The sequence below is a fragment of the Ostrinia furnacalis genome, unplaced genomic scaffold, assembly GCF_004193835.3.
Source record: "Ostrinia furnacalis isolate ACB-3 unplaced genomic scaffold, ASM419383v2 OfSCF1649, whole genome shotgun sequence".
NCBI lineage: Eukaryota > Metazoa > Arthropoda > Insecta > Lepidoptera > Crambidae > Ostrinia > Ostrinia furnacalis.
The window spans coordinates 382,118-401,671 of NW_021131888.1; the positions used below are offsets into that span (position 1 = coordinate 382,118).

General features: G+C 40.8%; 1 protein-coding gene across 3 annotated transcripts; it reads right to left on the bottom strand.

Moving 5' to 3' along the window:
* Positions 1–156: 156 nt before the first annotated feature.
* Positions 157–19,403, bottom strand: Prp3 (pre-mRNA processing factor 3). 3 transcript variants are annotated; one of them, XM_028305236.1, is made up of 14 exons: positions 19,038–19,403; positions 17,557–17,923; positions 16,095–16,278; positions 15,271–15,351; positions 14,668–14,786; positions 12,754–12,945; positions 11,463–11,590; positions 10,456–10,643; positions 5,870–6,017; positions 5,019–5,172; positions 3,752–3,807; positions 3,353–3,502; positions 1,155–1,287; positions 157–342 (listed from the first exon to the last, which is right to left on the bottom strand). In XM_028305236.1, exons 1-14 carry the CDS (start codon positions 19,163–19,165, stop codon positions 232–234), a joined length of 2,139 nt encoding a protein of 712 aa, XP_028161037.1. In that variant the 5' UTR covers positions 19,166–19,403; the 3' UTR covers positions 157–231. The 3 variants fall into 3 exon arrangements, with proteins under 3 accessions (XP_028161037.1, XP_028161035.1, XP_028161034.1); XM_028305234.1 differs by lacking the exons at positions 3,353–3,502; positions 12,754–12,945 and adding exons at positions 2,567–2,716; positions 14,015–14,206; XM_028305233.1 differs by lacking the exon at positions 12,754–12,945 and adding an exon at positions 14,015–14,206.
* Positions 19,404–19,554: the final 151 nt, after the last annotated feature.

Genomic DNA, 19,554 nt, shown 5'->3' on the forward strand with positions numbered 1-19,554 from the left:
GCGCCCGCAGTGAGTGTGCGAGCGTGACAGCAACATAATTACGCGCGAGCGAAAGGGATGGGTAGCTTGGGGTCATTGGACGGGATTCTACATGCTCACGGACCAGGCTTTAGCTTAAATTTATTTCATTTTAATTAAGGTTAAATAAAACGCCTATTCCAGTATCACTGATTTTATTTTCTTATCATAACTCCGTGTATCGTTATTCCAAATGTTTATTATAATTCCGTGTTAAGGCGATGAAGGCGCAGCTAACACCGCGCCACTGTAAGCCAAGTCCCAGTAATGTTCCGCTCCGTGTTGTTGCAAAGCCTCTCGAGCTTGTTTCTCAGTCGGCAACACCTGGAAAGAACGTAAAACTTCATCATCATCATCTCAGCCTCAGGCCCCTGCGTAGCTACTAAGGGGCTAGGCGGAGCAGTGCCTTTCGAATCTTTACCAAAAAATCTCAATTGAACTGAACTTTGAAAACTTCTCCCATTTTCAAAATAAATAGAGAAATTCGAAAGTTATAACTAGGGAATTGTCCTAAATTATTTCTGTGGGTTGTAGCAGTGGAGCCCATTTTTTTATTTGCCCCAGGGCCCTTGGTTATCTAGCTACGCTACTGGCCATAGGTCGTCCACTGCTGAACATAGGCCTCCCCCAATGCTTGCCATGTTGCCCGGTTGGTAGCGGCCTGCGTCCAGCGCCTTCCTGCTACCTTTATGTCATCGGTCCACCTTGTGGGTGGACTTACTTAGCTCCTATTGAAAGTACTTAAGATTAGTGTTTAGGTTGAAGGGCTGTTTGTATTTGGTCTATTCCCACGACTTTAACTTGGCCCACTCGAGCTCTTACTTGGGCCACACTTAAGCTCTGACTTTGTACACTCTCTACCTCTTACTTGACCTTACTCCTTACCTCTGACTTGACCCATTCCCTACCTCTTGAGTATTTGGCTTCCTCCCCACATCTTAATTGGCCTTTTCCTCACATCTTTTTGTACCTTACTTTCCTAGATTCTGTCTAAACAAGAGTTCCAATCCCAAGATTCTGCTGCATCAATTACCTTCTACCTTGATCTGCCTAGACTTCGTCGTGCTCCTAGGACTGCCAGTAACTTGTGCAATGCAAACTCCACTCTATTCTTCAAACAACAAGGCTGTATTTACCTTGAACTTGATCTCTCCGAAGCTTCGCTGCTTGGTGACGCCCTCCCATACCAGCTGGCAGGAGTTCGGTACTTCGTTGCCTTCTGCATCCTTCACCAGGTCGTCTTCCCATTTGATGCGGTGCAGCATCAGTCTGAAGGAAATAAATAACAGGTAAGTATAATAGGCTAAAGCCCGGTCCGTGAGCACGTAGAATTTTGTCCAATGACCCCAAGCTACCCATCCTTATCGCTCGCGCGTAATTATATTGCTGTCGCGACTGTGCGACGGGCGCCCGCAGTGAGTGTGCGAGCGCGACAGCAATATAATTACGCGCGAGCAATAAGGATGGGTAGCTAGGGGTCATTGAACATAATTCTACGTGCTCACGGACCAGACTATAAATGAAAAAATTTCAATTATTTGTCCGTCAGACAGATAATTAGAAAATATTACTCATATTTTTTATTTTCTTTCATAATTAAATAATAACAGTGCTACATCGAGTTGAAATGACGCGTTACGTCACGCTTGAGTAGATTTTTTATTCAAAAGTGACGTCACGAGACATTTCAACTCAATATAATACTGTAATTCGATTGTGAAAAACAATTAAAAATACGTGTACAATTTTTTATTATCTGTCTGACGGACTAAATAGAATTTCGATTTCATTACCCAGTCATCATCCCTTTTATTGTTATTTACTCTTTTCTATTCTCACTTGCATTACTACTACCCAACCTCTAAACTTGGCATAGCACACTAGGGCTCTTTCCCTTCGCACTTAGATCACTACCCCCTCTTTTACTTGGCCTTTCCCCCTTTAGTACTTGGCCTGACCCTTGGGAAGACCCCACTGCAGTGATATTTTACAGGGTGTATCATTAACATTGACTCTACTCATGATACATACTACATTCCCCAATTATGAGACAAATCCAATGGACTACATTTGGATTATTGCACCCTCTAAACTTGAACTTGGCCTACTCCTCACCTCTTGTACTTGGCCAATCCCCACTGGGTATACTTGGCCTACCTCTCGTGTACTTGGCCACCTATTGTATACTTGGCCTACTCCCCCCACCTGTTACTTGGCCTACCTCTCGTGTACTTGTCTTGGCCTACATCTTGTACTTGGCCCACTCCCTCTATACTTGACCACCTCCTGACTTAGCCTACCTATTGTATACTTGGCCTACTCCTCGCCCCTTGTACTTGGCCTACCTATCGTCTACTTGGCTATCAATGTGTACTTGGCCTACCTAACGTCTACTTGGCCACCTTTTGTGTACTTGGCCTACCTAACGTCTACTTGGCCACCTTTTGTGTACTTGGCCTACCTAACGTCTACTTGTCCACCTATTGTGTACTTTGCCTACTCCCCCACCTGTTACTTGGCCTACAACCCTATTATATACTTGGCCTACCTCTTATACTTGGCCTGCTGTTTAGGCCCTCCCTCCACCACAATCACGCAGCAGCCGCGGTGCAGTATCACGCATCCCGTCATATGCAGTTGCTGTGCGTTCACTTCCACTTTGAACTTGGCTGAGGCGCACTCGAACAGGTCTTTTACCCTGAAAATGGGAGAATAAAACCGATCATTCCTTAAAGTAACTCATAATAAAAACAAGCTTCTATTTAATNCCCTATGTTACATACTTGACCTACTTCCCTTATACTTGGCTTACTCCTAACCTCTTGTACTTGGCCAATCCCCTCTTAGTACTTGGTCTATCCCTCCTTAGTACTAGGCCTCTTATTTATTGTACTTGGCCTACACCCCCTCGTGTGTACTTGGCCACCTATTGCCAAATAAATACTTTCTATTCTATTCTATTAACTTCTACCACTTGTGTACTTGGCCTCTCCCACTGTGTATACTTGGCCTCTCCCACTGTGTATACTTGGCCTGCCTCTTGTGTACTTGGCCTACCTATCGTCTACTTGGCCACCTATTGTATACTTGGCCTACATCCCCTTTTACTTGGCCTACCTCTCGTGTACTTGTCTTGGCCTACTTCTTGTACTTGGCCACCTATTAAGTACTTGGCCTGCCTCTTGTGTACTTGGCCTACCTAACGTCTACTTGGCCACCTCTTGTGTACTTGGCCTACTCCCCTATACTTGGCACTCTCCCCCCATACTTGACCACCTATTGCATACTTGGCCACCTCGTGTGTAATTAGTCACCTATTGTATACTTGGCCTACCTCTTGTACTTGGCCTGCTGTTTAGGCCCTCCCTCCACCACAATCACGCAGCAGCCGCGGTGCAGTATCACGCATCCCGTCATATGCAGTTGCTGTGCGTTCACTTCTACCTTGAACTTGGCTGAGGCGCACTCGAACAGGTCTTTTACCCTGAAAATGGGAGAATAAAACCGATCATTCCTTAAAGTAACTCATAACAAAAACAAGCTTTTATTTAATTTCTTCATCATCATTTCAGCCACAGGACGTCCACTGCTGAACATAGGCGTCCCCCAATGATTTCCACATCGCCCGGTTGGTAGCGGCCTGCATCCAGCGCCTTCCTGCTACCTTTATGAGGTCGTCGGTCCACCTTATGGGTGGATGTCCACTAGTAATTTTAAGTATTATATTATTTACCTGTACACAGCGACATGCACGCCCATCGTCGTGTCTTCTCTTAGTTTTCTGTCCACCTAGAAAAATAGAAAGTTATAAAAAAGAGCACAGTGCCATTGTTTAAACAGAGGGTCTATATAGTCCGGTCGCCAAGCACGTAGAATTTCGTCCAATGACTCCAAACTACCCATCTTTATCGCTCGCGTATAATTATATTGCTGTCGCGACTGTGCGACGGGCGCCCGCAGTGAGTGTGCGAGCGCGACAGAAACATAATTACGCGCGAGCGATAAGGAAAGGGTAGCTAGGGGTCATTGGACGAAATTCTACGTGCTCGGCGACCGGGCTTTAGACAAGGTGACAGTCCTTCAGACCAAACTTCTAACTACATAAAAAAAAAACAGAAAAAGTACCTTTAATGCCAGGATTTCGTTGAAAAGAATAAAATAAATATACGTACAGTCAGCAGTGTTATGGTCAAAAAGTAGCCAAAAAGTGAAGTAATGAATGGGCTCAAAAACTACTGGACCGTTTTTAGAAATTCTTTCACCATTCGAAAGCATTATCCACTAGTAACATAGGCTAAATTTTATTTTGGAAAAAAAATAGGGTTCCGTAAAATATGTAGATAATGTAGTCCATGCGCGCGAAGCCGCGGGCGGAAAGCTAGTTTAACAATAATTATATTACCTTTTCCCTCTTTTGGTCTTTAGTAGCGCTCTGGCCTTGTCCGCCTCCAAATGCGTTTTCTGCCTTTTGTCTCTCTCTCTCTCTCTCTTTGTGTAAATGTGAGAGAGAAAGAGAAAGANCCGGGCTTTAGACAAGGTGACAGTACTTCAGACCAAACTTCTAACTACATAAAAAAAAAGCAGAAAAAGTACCTTTAATGCCAGGATTTCGTTGAAAAGAATGAAATAAATATACGTACAGTCACACACAGCAGTGTTATGGTCAAAAAGTAGCCAAAAAGTGAAGTAATGAATGGGCTCAAAAACTACTGGACCGTTTTTAAAAATTCTTTCACCATTCGAAAGCATTATCCACTAGTAACATAGGCTAAATTTTATTTTGGAAAAAAAATAGGGTTCCGTAAAATATGTAGATAATGTAGTCCATGCGCGCGAAGCCGCGGGCGGAAAGCTAGTTTAACAATAATTATATTACCTTTTCCCTCTTTTGGTCTTTAGTAGCGCTCTGGCCTTGTCCGCCTCCTCTCTCTCTCTCTTTGTGTAAATGTGAGAGAGAAAGAGAAAGAGAGACATGTGTGTTAGTGAGTCTTAAAACTTACCTTTTCTCTCTTCTGGTCTTTAGTAAGCGCTCTAGCCTTGTTCGCCTCCAAATGCGTTTTCTGTCTTTTGGCGATTTGTTCGCGCACTTTCGCCTCGATGGCGGTCGGGTCCTGCACCGCTTCCGTCCCTAAAGCACGCATCAGGTTCGATATCCTGTTGGAGCAAAAAGGGGGTAATTAAGAATTATTCATTTGCTAAAGGTCACTCACTTACTCAAATTCAAATTGTTTATTACATGAAACACGGTACATAGGATGGAACACACAATTGATGATACAGATCAATATGTCTCGCCAAATTCGCTGCCTGCTGCTGTATTTCCTGAACAGTATAATCCGGGCGTTTTCAAGGCGAGAGTGAATTGGCACTTACAGGGCAGATATGTACCATCCTAGACTGCATCTCGCTTAACACCAGGTGCGATTGCGGTCAAATACCTGCCTTGTCTAGCATAAAAAAAAATATGGCGTGTAACAACTCATCACGAAATCTCAGAAACTACAAGTGGTAGGGGTCTCAAATTTTGCATGGGGTTCCTTTTAGAACGTAGGTGCTCAGTACGACGGAGGGGTGATGGAAATAGTGTGGGAGAGAGAAATAGAGGGTCAAGGAGAGAGGGCCAGGGTCAGAGAAAGAGTGGAGGGTCAGATATAGGGGGAGTGTCGGAGAGAGACGGGAGAGGGTTAAAGAGATAGAGAGAGAGAGAGGGAGGGTCAGAGAGAGGGGGACGGTCAGAGAGAAGGAGAGCAGGAGAGAGAGAGAGGGTAAGAGAGAGACTGGGGAGGGTCAGAGAGAAAGAGTCAGAGAGGGGGAGGGTCAGAGAGAGGGAGAGAGAAAGAGAAAGTGTTACCTGAGCTTCGGTTCGGGCGGTGCTTCCAATCCTAGCCGGACTTTCTCCTGTTCTTCTTTCCATGCTTCCCTGCGGCTCTGGCGACGGAGTTTTTTGCGTTCCTTCTTGGTGAGGAACACTGGCATGTATGTCGGTTTGAGGGGCTCCGCTGTGGGCAAGCGAGAAATAAGACATGATTAATGATTATTTAATATTTCATGATTATCACTCCAGCCACAGGACGTCCACTGCTGAATATAGGCCTCCCCCAATGCTTTCCACGTTGATCGATTGGTAGCGGCCTGCGTCCAGCGCTTCCCTGCTACCTTTACGATGTCGTCGGTCCACCTTGTGGGTTGAAGTCCCACGCTGCGTTTTCCGGTACACGGCCTCCACTCCAGAACCTTGCTTCCCCATCGGCCGTCAGTTCTGCGTACTATGTGTTCAGCTTGCTAATCCGTCAGGCTATGTCAGCGACTTTAGTTCGTTTACGGATCTCCTCATTTCTGATTCGATCTCGCAAAAATCTATTCTGATTTCCACATCTCCCGGTTCGTAGATTCATTGCCTTCCTGCTACCTTTATGAGGTCGTCGGATCACATTGTGCAATCGTCCACCCGGACGTCTTACGTAGAACTAAAATTGAAATCGGATTTAATTCCTATAAAAGATTTTATTGTTTTGTTGCCCAATATAACTCTATCCAAGGTTGTCGACTTGTGAGACCCTACAAAAGGGGTATTTTTGCGATTAGCGCCCGTTTTTACAAACGATGCTTGCTTAAGAGCCATTTCACAAAAATATTCCGCGCGAATTTAGGTAAAAGCTGTCAACGCAACGTCAAAAGAGTAAAAAGAACGCTGAAATGGACAAAAAAATCTTGAGCCGTGACCGTATTAAGACTTGATTTAAGTTATTAATTTTAAGGTAGAATGAGGTATTCAAACTTGATAAATTAATTTAAATTTTTAATAGAGTTTATTAAGTCTTTTATATTTCGATTCATAATGAAACACGAATAGGTATTATATGTAAAATATATATTAAGTACAAAATAAAGACAGTCACATAGCGAAAAAAAAATCTGCCCCCTTCCGGCTCCATCATCGGACCCTGGATACGAATAATGAAACACGAATAGGTATAATAAATGTAAAATATATATTAAGTACAAAATAAAGACAGTCACATAATGAAAAACAAATCTGCCCCCTTACAGCTTCATCATCGGACCCTGGATACGAAATATTCGTCAAGGCGAATCACACAAGCCCTAACTCTATAGGGTTCTATTGTTTTGTTACGGAGGTGGCCATTGCATCTCCTCCAGATCCATTATCAGACAGAGCTAAGAAATAAATAAATAAATATTCATAATCGGCGGAGATATTGCGTATAAAAAAGTTCATCCCCAATTTTCCACCCTTGGGGGTGAAATATTTTCTTCAAATTCGCATGAAACCACCCTTTTGATAATACCTATTCAACAAAAAAATAATCGTTCAAATTGGTTTATAATCGGCGGAGATATTGCGTATAAAAAAGTTCATCCCCAATTTTCCACCCTTGGGGGTTGTTTTTTTTATTATTAAATTTAAATGGGACCACCCTTGAGGTATTACCTATACGCCGAAAAAAGATTTGTTCAAATCGGTTCATAATTGGCGGAGTTATCGCGTAACAAACATAGAAAAAAAAACATACGGGTCGAATTGAGAACCTCCTTTTTTTGAAGTCGGTTGAAAATCAATGTGACCCCTCCCGTGCCGCTCCCATACCTCAGACACTGACTAAGTTAAGTGCTAGACATATAGCGCACCGTAATATAAGACAATGACGTAATCATACACATGGACCGCATTATGCTTTAAGCTAAGCGATGACGCATTTATTTTGCATGATAAAATGTTTTTTAGCAGACACTAGACTAGATAGTGTCAGAGTCAAATCAATGCGCGTCCATAATAATAACTCATTAAGGGACTTGCCACACTGGACGTGGTCTGCGGTTAGAACATAGTCGAAGTTTCTTTATTTGCATAGACTATTTAAATAGTACTTACAAATCTATACCAATATTATATGTGCGAAGTAACTCTGTTCGTCTGTCTTGCTTTCACACCTAAACCACTGAACCGATTTTGATGAAATTTGGCATAGAGATAGTTTTTATCTCGGTTTTTGAAACAGGCAAGCGCGCGATAAAGTTTTTCTGTGACCGACAAAATTCGACGCGGGCGAAGCCGCGGGCGAAAAGCTAGTCGTTAAATATTTAAGAGTAAAAAAAGATTAATAATAAAAAAAGTAAAGATCAAAGTGAGCGCAGCCCGCATCATGTATGAACAACATTCTCGGTCTCTACATTTTGTATTGATGCGATCGGAGGGCTTAGTGTGATTTTATATCAAACGTCCTCACTAGTGAGCGCGTTGAAAAAAATGTATGAAAATTTTAGTTCTTTAAGTTTCCGCTAGGGGCGCTGAACAATCGTCATACTTTTAATGACACTTTTTTAAGCAGTCGACATCGAATACCTTTGACGTAAACTGACACTACGCCCCCTGATCGCTGACCGCGGAACGCGTTCAGTGTGGCAAAATCTTAGCTCATGCAAATCTTAATTAGTTTAATCAATACGGTATCATTTAATAAACAAACCATTGCATTCTTGGAACTCAGTACAAGACATCGCGTATCAAATATTGTAAATACATTTACAATGAATATTTATCTATTTCTCGTGTTTTTTTCTGCGGTTGCAGCAAGACCTGAAAGTTTATCTTTGGAAGATGAAATTATCTACACGAGAGACATCGATGTAGACTTGAAGAGGATAAATACAGACAACGATTTTGAGAAAGCGGACATAAGGAAAGAAGAACGCAACGATGGTGGATTAGACAACGATTTGGACGGCGAAGAAACGGAGACAACGATGGTAAACGAAAACAACAGAAATAAAAAGCTAAGCCGGCAGATTCGTTCGAAATGTGTTATGTGCAAACAATTGAGTTGTCCGCTGGGCTATATTAGAATACAAGGTGAATGTATCTCTAAGTCCGAATTTCCACAATAAATTACATTTTATACAGGGTTACTTTGTAAACAACATCCAAAATTTTTAATAAGCTCTATAGAACAATTTAACAATGCAACCTTATCTTATTTATTTTAAATCGTGGTATTTTTGGCGAAAAAAATATTGAAAATAAAATTTGCGGGTGTCCATATCTTAAGTTTTAAAGGATAAGGATTATTTTCGAGCATCATTATGTCTATTAAGCTTTGCAGTTAACTGTATGTACAGTCACGAAATGAAAAGGTTCGTCAGTTTTCAAATTGATTCCTTCAACGAATCGCGAGCACATAATATTACCTTTTGAAACTATGTTACAGAATAATCTCGAGTTAGAGAAAATAATCTTTAACAGTTCGTCAGTAAAGTTCAAAATTATTTAGAACAAAGTTGTTTGACGATTTAACTTGTCAAGAAGATTATTATGATTGATAAACTAAAACCTTCTTGTTGGTTGTTATACTTTAATAGTGCAAAATGAAGACCATACTACTGATACTGTGTGTCATTATGAGTGTTTTAACGATGTAAATAAAAAAAAATCCACAAATCTTAAAAAACAACGATATTACTGTTAGATTCGGGGACGAAGAAACGAAGATAACGGAAACACTGTTAACGATGCCGAGTGTTGAATTTAACGGAAATGAAGGGGTCGAAAATGTAAGAAGAAAACGAAGAATACCTAGAAAAAAAGAAAGAAAAATACCGGCATTTTCGTCCATAGCTCGCTGTGCGATGTGTGGCCACTTAGGTTGCCCAGAAGGTTATATTTTAATCCAAGGGGAATGTGTTCCAATAGGTCAATGATAAATTCAATGTATTGTTTTATTCGCATTAAACGTTATTGCTTTAAGTGTTAGGCTGTTCCACCACCTTATTTTAACGATAACCGGTGTTTTTTGTATCGAGTTAGACAGTTAAAGTAAGATGGTGCAACCCAGCCTTTGTTTTTTTATTTGTAAACAATATTCTAAATATATCGACAATCATGGCAATTCCGAATACAAACGAATGCTAATGTTTTAGTGTACTATGTGGGTGTGTGTGTGTGTGAAAGAGAGAAAGAGAGAGAGAGAGAGAGAGAGAGAAAGAGAATAGTACTTACTCGGAGGCCTCAACTGCTGCGGATGCTCGACTAGATTGGTCACAGCTCGTTGATTGAGGTTGTTGACTATATCGTCCTCGCCTGTGTTACACGCCGCCACTCTTTGTGTGTGTGTGAGCGAGAGAGAGAGAGAGGAGGGAACGAGAGAGAGGGGAAGACAGAGAGGGACCGAACGAGAGATTGGAAGACAGAGGAAAAGAGAGAGAGTAAGAGAGAAATATTGTGTGTAAACTTGAATTCCTCAATTATTGCGAATGTTCGTCTGAATTGGTGTATAAAGAGAGAGAGTAAAAGATAGAGAGAGAGAGAGAGAAAGGGAGAAAGAGAGAGATAATACTCATTGGAGAGGTCTCAGTTACTGTGGGTGTTCGTCTAGACTGGTGTGTATGTGATAAAGAGAGAGAGAGAGTGTAAAAACTCACTTGGAGGTCTCAACTGCTGCGGATGCTCGACTAGATTGGTGACTGCTCTCTGATTGAGGTTGTTGACTATATCGTCCTCGCCTGTGTTACACGCGGCCACTCTTTGTGTGTGTGTAAGTGTGTCCGAAGTTGTCGCATTCTTGGACGCTTCCCGTTCCTCTGGTGTCATCAGGATGACGCTGTCCCACCTAGAAGTAAAAAGTAAAAAATATTTTTTATACTACACTACTAGACTTCGTACGCGTGAGAATAGTTTAAATAATAAATTTTATAAAATCCGATTTGTATGAAAATTAAAATAATTAAAATGAAGATATCAATTTTCTGACTTCACCATACCATTTATATGCCCAAGTTAACATGGGCTAGTGTCGGCTCATATACCCATTTACCTAACACCCTGTATAGTTTCCAACGTGGCAAAAATCGGAACCAAGGATCCGGTATTGACGGTGGCGCTCTATGTCAATATCACTGATAAGACGGTTCGTTGTAGTTGGACAATATTAATATCATACTGACTGGGTTATCAGTTACGATTTTTGCCACGTTGGACAACACTGAAGTGTCAAATTATGACATTTACAAGAGGGCGCTACTATCAATGCTGGGTTATTAGTTTAGTTTTTTGCCACTTGACGTTTCAGAATCGTTGCACTGCAATCAACTGATGTTAATTGGGATGCAAACTGCAGTCTAGCTTGAATGAAATGACGATTATAATAATATGATGATGGTGATGGATGATTATGTGGGATATGATGTTCATTCATCCACAATAAGGAAGCTAGATGTTAGTGCTTCCTTCCGAGCGGGTGTTATGCTCGGGGACCAAGGTCCAATTTCTACCATCTTGGTTTTTCTATATATGCTGGGCAGGGTAGAAAACTCCGTCACCGCGATGCAGGATTGTACGCGCGGTGGAGTGTGCCATAGTGCAGTCGTAACAGCGCCATCTGTTGGTCACTAGTTTGTAGTGGCGTCGCCACAATTAAATGATGACTCACCACTCGATGTCAGGCACTCGGTCCGAGTCAGGCGCGTCTGCAGCGAGTAGAGCCAGCTTGGTAGCTGACGATATGCCGGTCTTGCGGGCTATCTGGGATATCTCGCTTTGTAACTTCTCTAGTTGTGCCTGAAATTAATAAATAATGTTGTGAAAATGTATGGCCTCATAAGAAGGCTCAAGGTCATGCTTGGAGTTTCCCTGCGTGATCGAATCAGAAATGAGGAGATCCGCAGGAGAACCAAAGTGACCGACATAGCTCGCAGAATTGCTAAAATCAAGTGGCAGTGGGCGGGGCACATAGCTCGTAGAGACGATGGCCGTTGGGGCAGGAAAGTTCTTGAGTGGCGACCACGGGCTGGAAGACGTAGCGTGGGCAGGCCTCCTACTAGGTGGACCGACGATCTGGCAAAGGTCGCGGGAAGAGCCTGGATGCGGGCAGCGCAGGACCGTGCATTGTGGAAAACCTTGGAGGAGGCCTTTGACCAGCAGTGGACGTCATTTGGCTGAAACGAACGAACGAACGTTGTGAAAAACCGGCCAAGTGCGAGTCGGACTCGTATGATAATTTTGAGGTAATATGGGCCAATTGAATTAAAACTAAATATTGTGTGAAAACTTCAATAGTAGTCAGGTTTCAGATTAGGCGAAATACTTAAGATTGACATCTGACGTTGAAAATGGTCATCCATCATCTTTTTGACTCAATAAAGGTTGCTTAACATTCTTTTGGGTGCTTTGAAAATCCATTCTAAACAGTCATCCATCGTAAATCAGACTTGAGACAGGTCTCAGATTAGGTGAAGAGCTTAAGAGTAAGATCAGATGTTGCAAATGGTCACCCATCATCTTGTCAACACGGTGAAGGTTGCTTAACTTGCTTTTGATACACTCTAGTACCAATAAAATGTCGTCAATAAACGCTGCTGCCATTTTATAGTAACTTTTATCAATGTATACTGAATTTATAGACACTATTTCCATTTGACACAGTTTTGATAGCCATTATTTGCTATTATCCACCGATTTGATAGCCACTTTTATCATTTAAGCCGTTTCTAAACACTTTTTATTAAACATCAATCTGACAAAAGCCTTTTAGAAGCTCAACTAAAAGACACTTCCTTTTTTGACCGTTTATGAAAAAAGCTTTTGATTTTTTCGCTTCTCCGCTACCCACCTTAATCCTTAACCTCTCCTCTAGCTGCCTAAACACCGTTTTAGAGACACTTTTACTAATAGACATAATTTTGAAAGCAATTTTTACAAAATTTTCCTTCTCTGCTACGCACCTTCATCCTTAACCGCTCCGCCAGCTGCCTAAACTTGCCGGGCTCGTGGAAGCGGAGCGCTCGCTTGGCCCGCTGCGCCGGCTTGCAGGGCACGCGCGGGTCCTGCCACGCGCCCGGCTCCGCTCGAAGCTCCGCAGCTGGTGTGGCTAGTTGAGCGCGGAACTCTTCGCGACGCTTCGCGCGGATGTTCGCCTGAAAAAGTTTATTTATTTCGATGAACAACAGCTTACAGAAAAACCAAAGCGCTTACATGTTTAGTTACATATTGTGATAAAAATGCAAGTTTTAGAAAGAGGAGGAGAGAAAATTCGTTATCAAGTGAGAAAGTAAATAAAAGGATATAGTGTCGAAAATAGGGGATGATTTTCAGTTTTTTTTTTTAACTTTTATGTGGGGGACTTACTTCATAGTATACCCTATGCAGTAAAAAAGATTCATATAAAAAAACTGCTTTTGATGGGAGTTGGAATTGGAAACCTCTACTTTTCACTTGTCTTTTCAATTTCAATTGATTTTTCACTATTTATTATTATTTATTTATTATTACATTATTTAGCCATTACATCTTTGATTTAAATAGTGTCTTAAATCCTCTTGAGGTTTGTCTAGACACTATATTATTCTCTATACAAATAAAAACAAATAAAAATAAACGTTTTAGTATAAGAATTCACAACACTTTCAATCTAAGAATCACCTCTTCCGATGTTCACCTTGACAGGATTCTAAAAGTAAAAGACAATCCCATCAAAAACATTCTGTAAAAAAACTAGCCAAGTCTCGACGGAGCTGCTTGTTTATCTCTAAAAAGAAATGAAATNGGTGAAGGTTGCTGAACTTGCTTTTGATACACTCTAGTACCAATAAAATGTCGTCAATAAACGCTGCTGCCATTTTATAGTAACTTTTATTATCAATGTATACTGATAGATATGCACTTTTTCTATTATATAACGTTTTGAATTTTGATAGCCATTATTTGCTGTTATCCACCGATTTGATAGCCACTTTTATCATTTAAGCCGTTTCTAAACACTTTTTATTAAACATCAATCTGACAAAAGCCATTTAGAAGCTCAACTAAAAGACACTTCCTTTTTTGACCGTTTATGAAAAAAACTTTTGATTTTTTCGCTTCTCGCTACGCACCTTCATCCTTAACCTCTCCTCTAGCTGCCTAAACACCGTTTTAGAGACACTTTTACTAATAGACATCATTTTGAAAGCAATTTTTACAAAATTTTCCTTCTCCGCTACGCACCTTCATCCTTAGCCTCTCCGCCAGCTGCCTAAACTTGCCGGGCTCGTGGAAGCGGAGCGCTCGCTTGGCCCGCTGCGCCGGCTTGCAGGGCACGCGCGGGTCCTGCCACGCGCCCGGCTCCGCTCGAAGCTCCGCAGCTGGCGTGGCTAATTGAGCGCGGAACTCTTCGCGACGCTTCGCGCGGATGTTCGCCTGAAAAAAGTTTATACAGGGTGTTTTATTTTAAAACTATAACTGTAAGTTATATTGGCAGTTGGCAGTTTCAGTATCGGAAAAATGTTAATTTTGCTCAGTTAAAAGATATCGGACGACTGAAAAACCAGAAGGCAGTAAAATATTCAAGTCTTAATCATGTTGAAGGTGATATTATTTGAAAAAACTAACACACACTTCCAGCCTATTTTCCGGTCTTTTCGTCTCGTTCAATCGCAAAGAATCGCCATTTGATGAGAGCGAGAGAAAAACGGAAATGGGTAGCTGGAACACTGTACATACAAATAGCTACAGTTAGAGGTAAGATAGATAGTTTCTCTGTGGTTGAAGATTCCAGGTGAAGCTCGCTTCCTTTGGCCTGATCATCCCCTCCTATGTGAGATGAAGCCAAGAGTATGTTGTGTATAAATAATGGGATTTCACTATTGTTTTGTACTGACCTTGAGTGTAGGAGCGACATGTGTGAGTTGCACTCTCTTGCCGCTCATATCTATGGTGCGCCCCTCCCGGTCCAAAATGAGCGGCGCCGGGCCACTGCCCGTGTTTGCTAAAGCGCCACCTGGTAACAGAAACACAATATACAGGGTGGGCCAAAATTTTTCACAAATAACAACACTTGAATTCTCGAAAACGGTTCGCGATAGGGCCGTGTGGCATAATTTCATGAATTTTAGTCACTATGAAGCGCTTCACGAAAGAACATCGTGCTTTCTATGTAATTTCTTTTTACTAAAGTAATCCACCCCCTATGACGCGACCCCTCTAGAACGCGACTTGAAATGATTTCGAGTCATTCCCTAATAAAAATTTACAAAGTTGTTGAACACTGTTTTAAAATGACATTTCCATACTAAACGTAATTTAAATACACTGTTCAACTTTACTATTTAACTTAAATGTTTTACTATTTACTAAAAGTCATGGCCCTTTATTGTACACTTGTTCTTACATAAACAACTTTAAACTGCGGTCAACCAACATGTTGACTTTAGTTTTAAGTATGTTTTGTAAGGTCAAACTGTAGTGTATGTGCAGATACATACCAGCTAGTTTCCTCTGTATCCTGGCCTGCAGTTCAGCTATCTTCCTCTGCTTTTCTAGCTCTTCAGCCGATATTGGAGTCACTGAAAAAATATTCCCATAGTTACAGTCTTTGCTTCACCATTAGGTCATTTAGTGCCCATTGCAGGGACATGACCCTCTGTAATTTACACTAAGGGAGGACGGGGTGGACCGACGACTTTATAAAGGTAGCAGGTGCTGGATGCAGGCCGCTACCAACCGATGTGGAAATCATTGGGGGAGGCCTATGTTCAGCAGTGGACGTCCTGTGGCTGAAATGATGATGATGAAGGGAGGATAACCGTAACGTAAACGCCTCGCCTGAGTTGACAGCTCGCGAAAGGCGATCCCTTTCCGAGTTGATAAGTCTGCTATGACCTTTACGATCACAGACTGTATGATAGCATAGGTAAGTTTCCCATTTGTTGGACTATAGATAGACTAAATGACCAGAGGGCACAGTGTGAGTTTAAATCAAAAGTCGTCACTTGCGAGCGCGTCAAATAAATCTATGAAATTTTAGTTCTTGAAAGTATCTGTTAGGGGCGCTGCGCGCTGTACAATCCGTCAAACATTTTAATGCCATTTTTTACGCAGTCGCTAGACGTGATGTAAACTCACACAAAGCCCCCTGAGCTTAAGTAGAGGAAATAAATCATTTCTTATTCATAATGATTACATTTTTTTTATCCACAACGAGGAAGCTCTTGGCCTGTATCTCACCTGATGGTAAGTGACGATCAGGCCGAAGGTGGAAGCGAGCTTCACCCGGAATCCTCAACCACGGAGGAAAGAATATTCTTACCAGGTTTAGAATACAGCATAGGTTTAATAACGCTGGGCGGTGGGATGGCGTTCTGCTGTTGCATCTGAACCTTAATCTGCTGGGCGGTCTGCGCCGCGGTCGTCACGTTCTGTTTCTCGCCTTTAAGCGCGACGAGCGCGCGTTTACGCTCCTCGATCTCTTTTTGAGCGTTGGCCATCATTAGCTGGAAGGTAATTGGTTATTAATTGAGTTTTTCTTTTATTTTTTTTTATTTATAGCTCAGATTGGAGCAGGGTTCGAAATTATCAAGACAATTACGCTTCATGATAATTATCGGATAATTATCAACAGTGTAAGATACATTTGTCATATTGTTTCATAAGAAATTCTGGTGTTACATTGAGAATGTTGCTTTATGTTTTTGGTTACTGATTGTTGTCAAGTGATCCATCGCTAGTCGCATGAAGCGTTGTGGAAAATAGATAAATATTTTGACGCTAGTTAACGAGTGATCGTTATAGAGCTAAATAGATAGGTTTTATAACTATCTATGTTAAATAACGTTCACAACAGTCAACACGAGTTTGAAAACTTCGAATACAGTTCACTTTTAAGAGCGGATTTTTTTGTTATTATCAACTGATAACTATCCATCTGTTATTATCAAGATGTTATTGTGATAATTATCCTTTCAAACTCTGGATTGGAGCCTTTCATTTATTACGTAAGACGAATAGTAAGACACAGGTCTTAACGCGACGTTTATTAATGAGTTACATTATGTACTCACGGCTTGACGTTTCAGCTGCGATGCTGCAGCCGTGGTCACAAGCAGACTCGCGGCTCGCGGTCGTCCGTAATGTAATTCATTAATAAACGTCGCGTTAAGACCCGTGTCTTACTATTTTAGTTGAAATGGAACGCGAAAGTTTAAAATCTTATACGTAAGACGTTTTAGAGGGGGAAGGGGGTCGACCATATCTTTTTTTTTTTTTAAAAGAAAGGAGGGAGTCTCGATAGATCTTACGTAAGATGTGCAAAGTTAAAATAATACTTTATAGCGCGGTCAACCGCGCGAATGCAGAGTTTTGTTCGGATGCATATTTTCTTTTTTATGTGACAGGAGGCAAACGAGCAGATGGATCACCTGATGGCATTTTAATGACAAAGGACTCTTTCTTTTCCGTCTCAAACCTTTGTTTGTTACCTGTCATCCCCTTTGCAATGGAGGGAAGTCGAACCTTAATTTCGAACTGCTCCTATGTTCTTCTGATTAATTTCGTTGCGGGTCCAATGACAGTTTAACTTTCCCCCGGGACTAACCTGACCTTCATTGGTTGGGTTTTTTGTGGCGGTCAAGCTGTAGATCCTGGCTACACAGGAGTTGCAGTGGTGGGAACGAGAGGTGGGAATAGTCCCGTTTCCGTCTCAACAAAATCAAATTGAAGATAGCGTTTAGAAATGTTTAAACAACAATTAATAAGCAAAAGGATAAACTAACCTTGATCCTGTCAGCGCTTAACACAGCAATCTTAGACCCAACGGTCTCTCCTTCCGGCAAAGCCGCTGGCAGCGGTAACGTCTCAATACCGTTCCCTATTTTTTTATCTTTTTCCTTGTCTTTCTCCTCATGCCTATCCTTGTCTCTGTCTTCATGCTTGTCTCTATCATCGTGACGGTCTTTCTCTTTGTCATCGTGTCTGGATTTCTTCGAGTCCTTCTCACGTTCCGGTTCGTGTTTCCGTTTGTGACTTTTTGACGATGAGACGAGTTCTTGAGCGAGTGCGAGCACTTTGTCGGCTAGTTTGCTCGCTTTCTTCGAGTCGATGTGAGAGGATATCTTGTCTATAATCTTGCGACGCTCGTAGCTGTAAAAAAGTTAAATAAAATTAACACTTTTGTTAATAATTTTAAATATTACCGGGCCTGTTCATCTCCGCGAGTTTACATCGAAAACAAAACACGCACGATGTCCCACCTACAGGATACTATTCGACAAGGCCTCACATACGAGCGAACATTGACTCACGAACGCGTATTCTTGTGTATGATGGAAGAAAATAAAGAAAATGGTGTACTAAATACTGTGCAGTATTTAACTGCCTAAATAATAATAAAAACACAGAATGTACTTTTTTAAGTTGCCTCAAGACACTGAGAGGTAAATAAGTAGTTAGTATTATTCATGATAATTTATGCTAAATCATGTATTTCCTCCGCCATTTTGCGCAGTTTGGCACCTCACGTCACATCATTTTACCGAAGTCAGCCCTATAGCTTCGGCGCAGTGCCGATCACTGACGTTTGTCAACAAAATGGTGCTTGACTCTTGAGACAGGCTAAATTACACCATATTGTTAATGACATTGAGCATACATTTTTTTAAATACCTTCGTGAAGTAAAACTTCTGTACGTAGTACTTATTATTATTCTGTGATATTACATACACAAACAAAAACAAATTAAGAGCAAAATGACGATTTGTAAGAACTATTTATTAGTCCAAACAAATAAAGAAATTTTGACTTTGACTTTGAAAAACTGATTCAAAACATATTTGTTATAATATAACGCTTTTTAATTTTTAGTTGTAAGTATAATGTTCTGCCTTTTCAATATTAAATTAGCAGTGAAATCTTTTAGGCTTATTAAGTAAAACTTATTTTTATATGCTATCTGTACTAAACTGCTATGTTAATTCAAATAAAGAAAATAAATAATTTACACATGCATTTGGTTTGAAACATTTCTATCTAGATTACTGGTATTCATTTTTAACACATACAAATATAATTACAATTTCAATTTAGAAATAAGATAAGCATGGGTTACCTACACATTATTTGTGATTTGTTTGAAATTATACACAGTTTCCATCAATTAATTATGCATTTCTCTCAACATGCAGCTCATAAAACTTATTTATATACTTAGAAGACATAAAATGTACAAGCCAATTGGAAAAACAATAAAATACTTACCCATTGGTAAGACATGACGAAACTGTGGACAGCAACAAGTTATCCGACTTCCCTATCGTCCTGTAGATCGCTCTGTCCAAAGAGGAACGTATTTCATCAACCTCCCGGCGGGATAATTGCAAAGCCATTGTTAAAATACACTTTTAAATCTAAACAAAACTACGACAACACACTTTTAGAGGTTATGTTCTTAATTCTCTACAAAAACACTTTTACACACACAAGTTTGTGAATATAAACTACTGATTGCACAAAAACACACGTTTGATATAACTAATCATGCTTTAACGATGAAAATAAGGCGAAATTGCGATTTGAAAATATTTCGCTGCTACATGACTGACGTAAACAATATCCATAGACAAATGGGGTACCCAGCATCAAGTCATTTCGCTCCCTATAATTCACAATATTTTTTGTTTATTTTTATCATTTTAATCTGAAGTTGCCCTATGAAGATCAACTTAGCTTTAATTTGTTAAATACGGAACTAAAATAGCACTCCTTTTATCCGTTT

Excerpts from the sequence above, each read along its gene's own strand:
- Prp3 (XM_028305236.1), bottom strand. The coding sequence starts at position 19,165 with ATGGCTTTGCAATTATCCCGCCGGGAGGTTGATGAAATACGTTCCTCT. Across the intron at positions 12,946-14,667 it reads ATGTCGCTCCTACACTCAAG|GCGAACATCCGCGCGAAGCG; the intron begins GTCAGTACAAAA and ends AAACTTTTTCAG. Across the intron at positions 1,288-3,352 it reads CAGCAGGCCAAGTACAAGAG|ACTGATGCTGCACCGCATCA; the intron begins GTAGGCCAAGTA and ends TATTTCCTTCAG.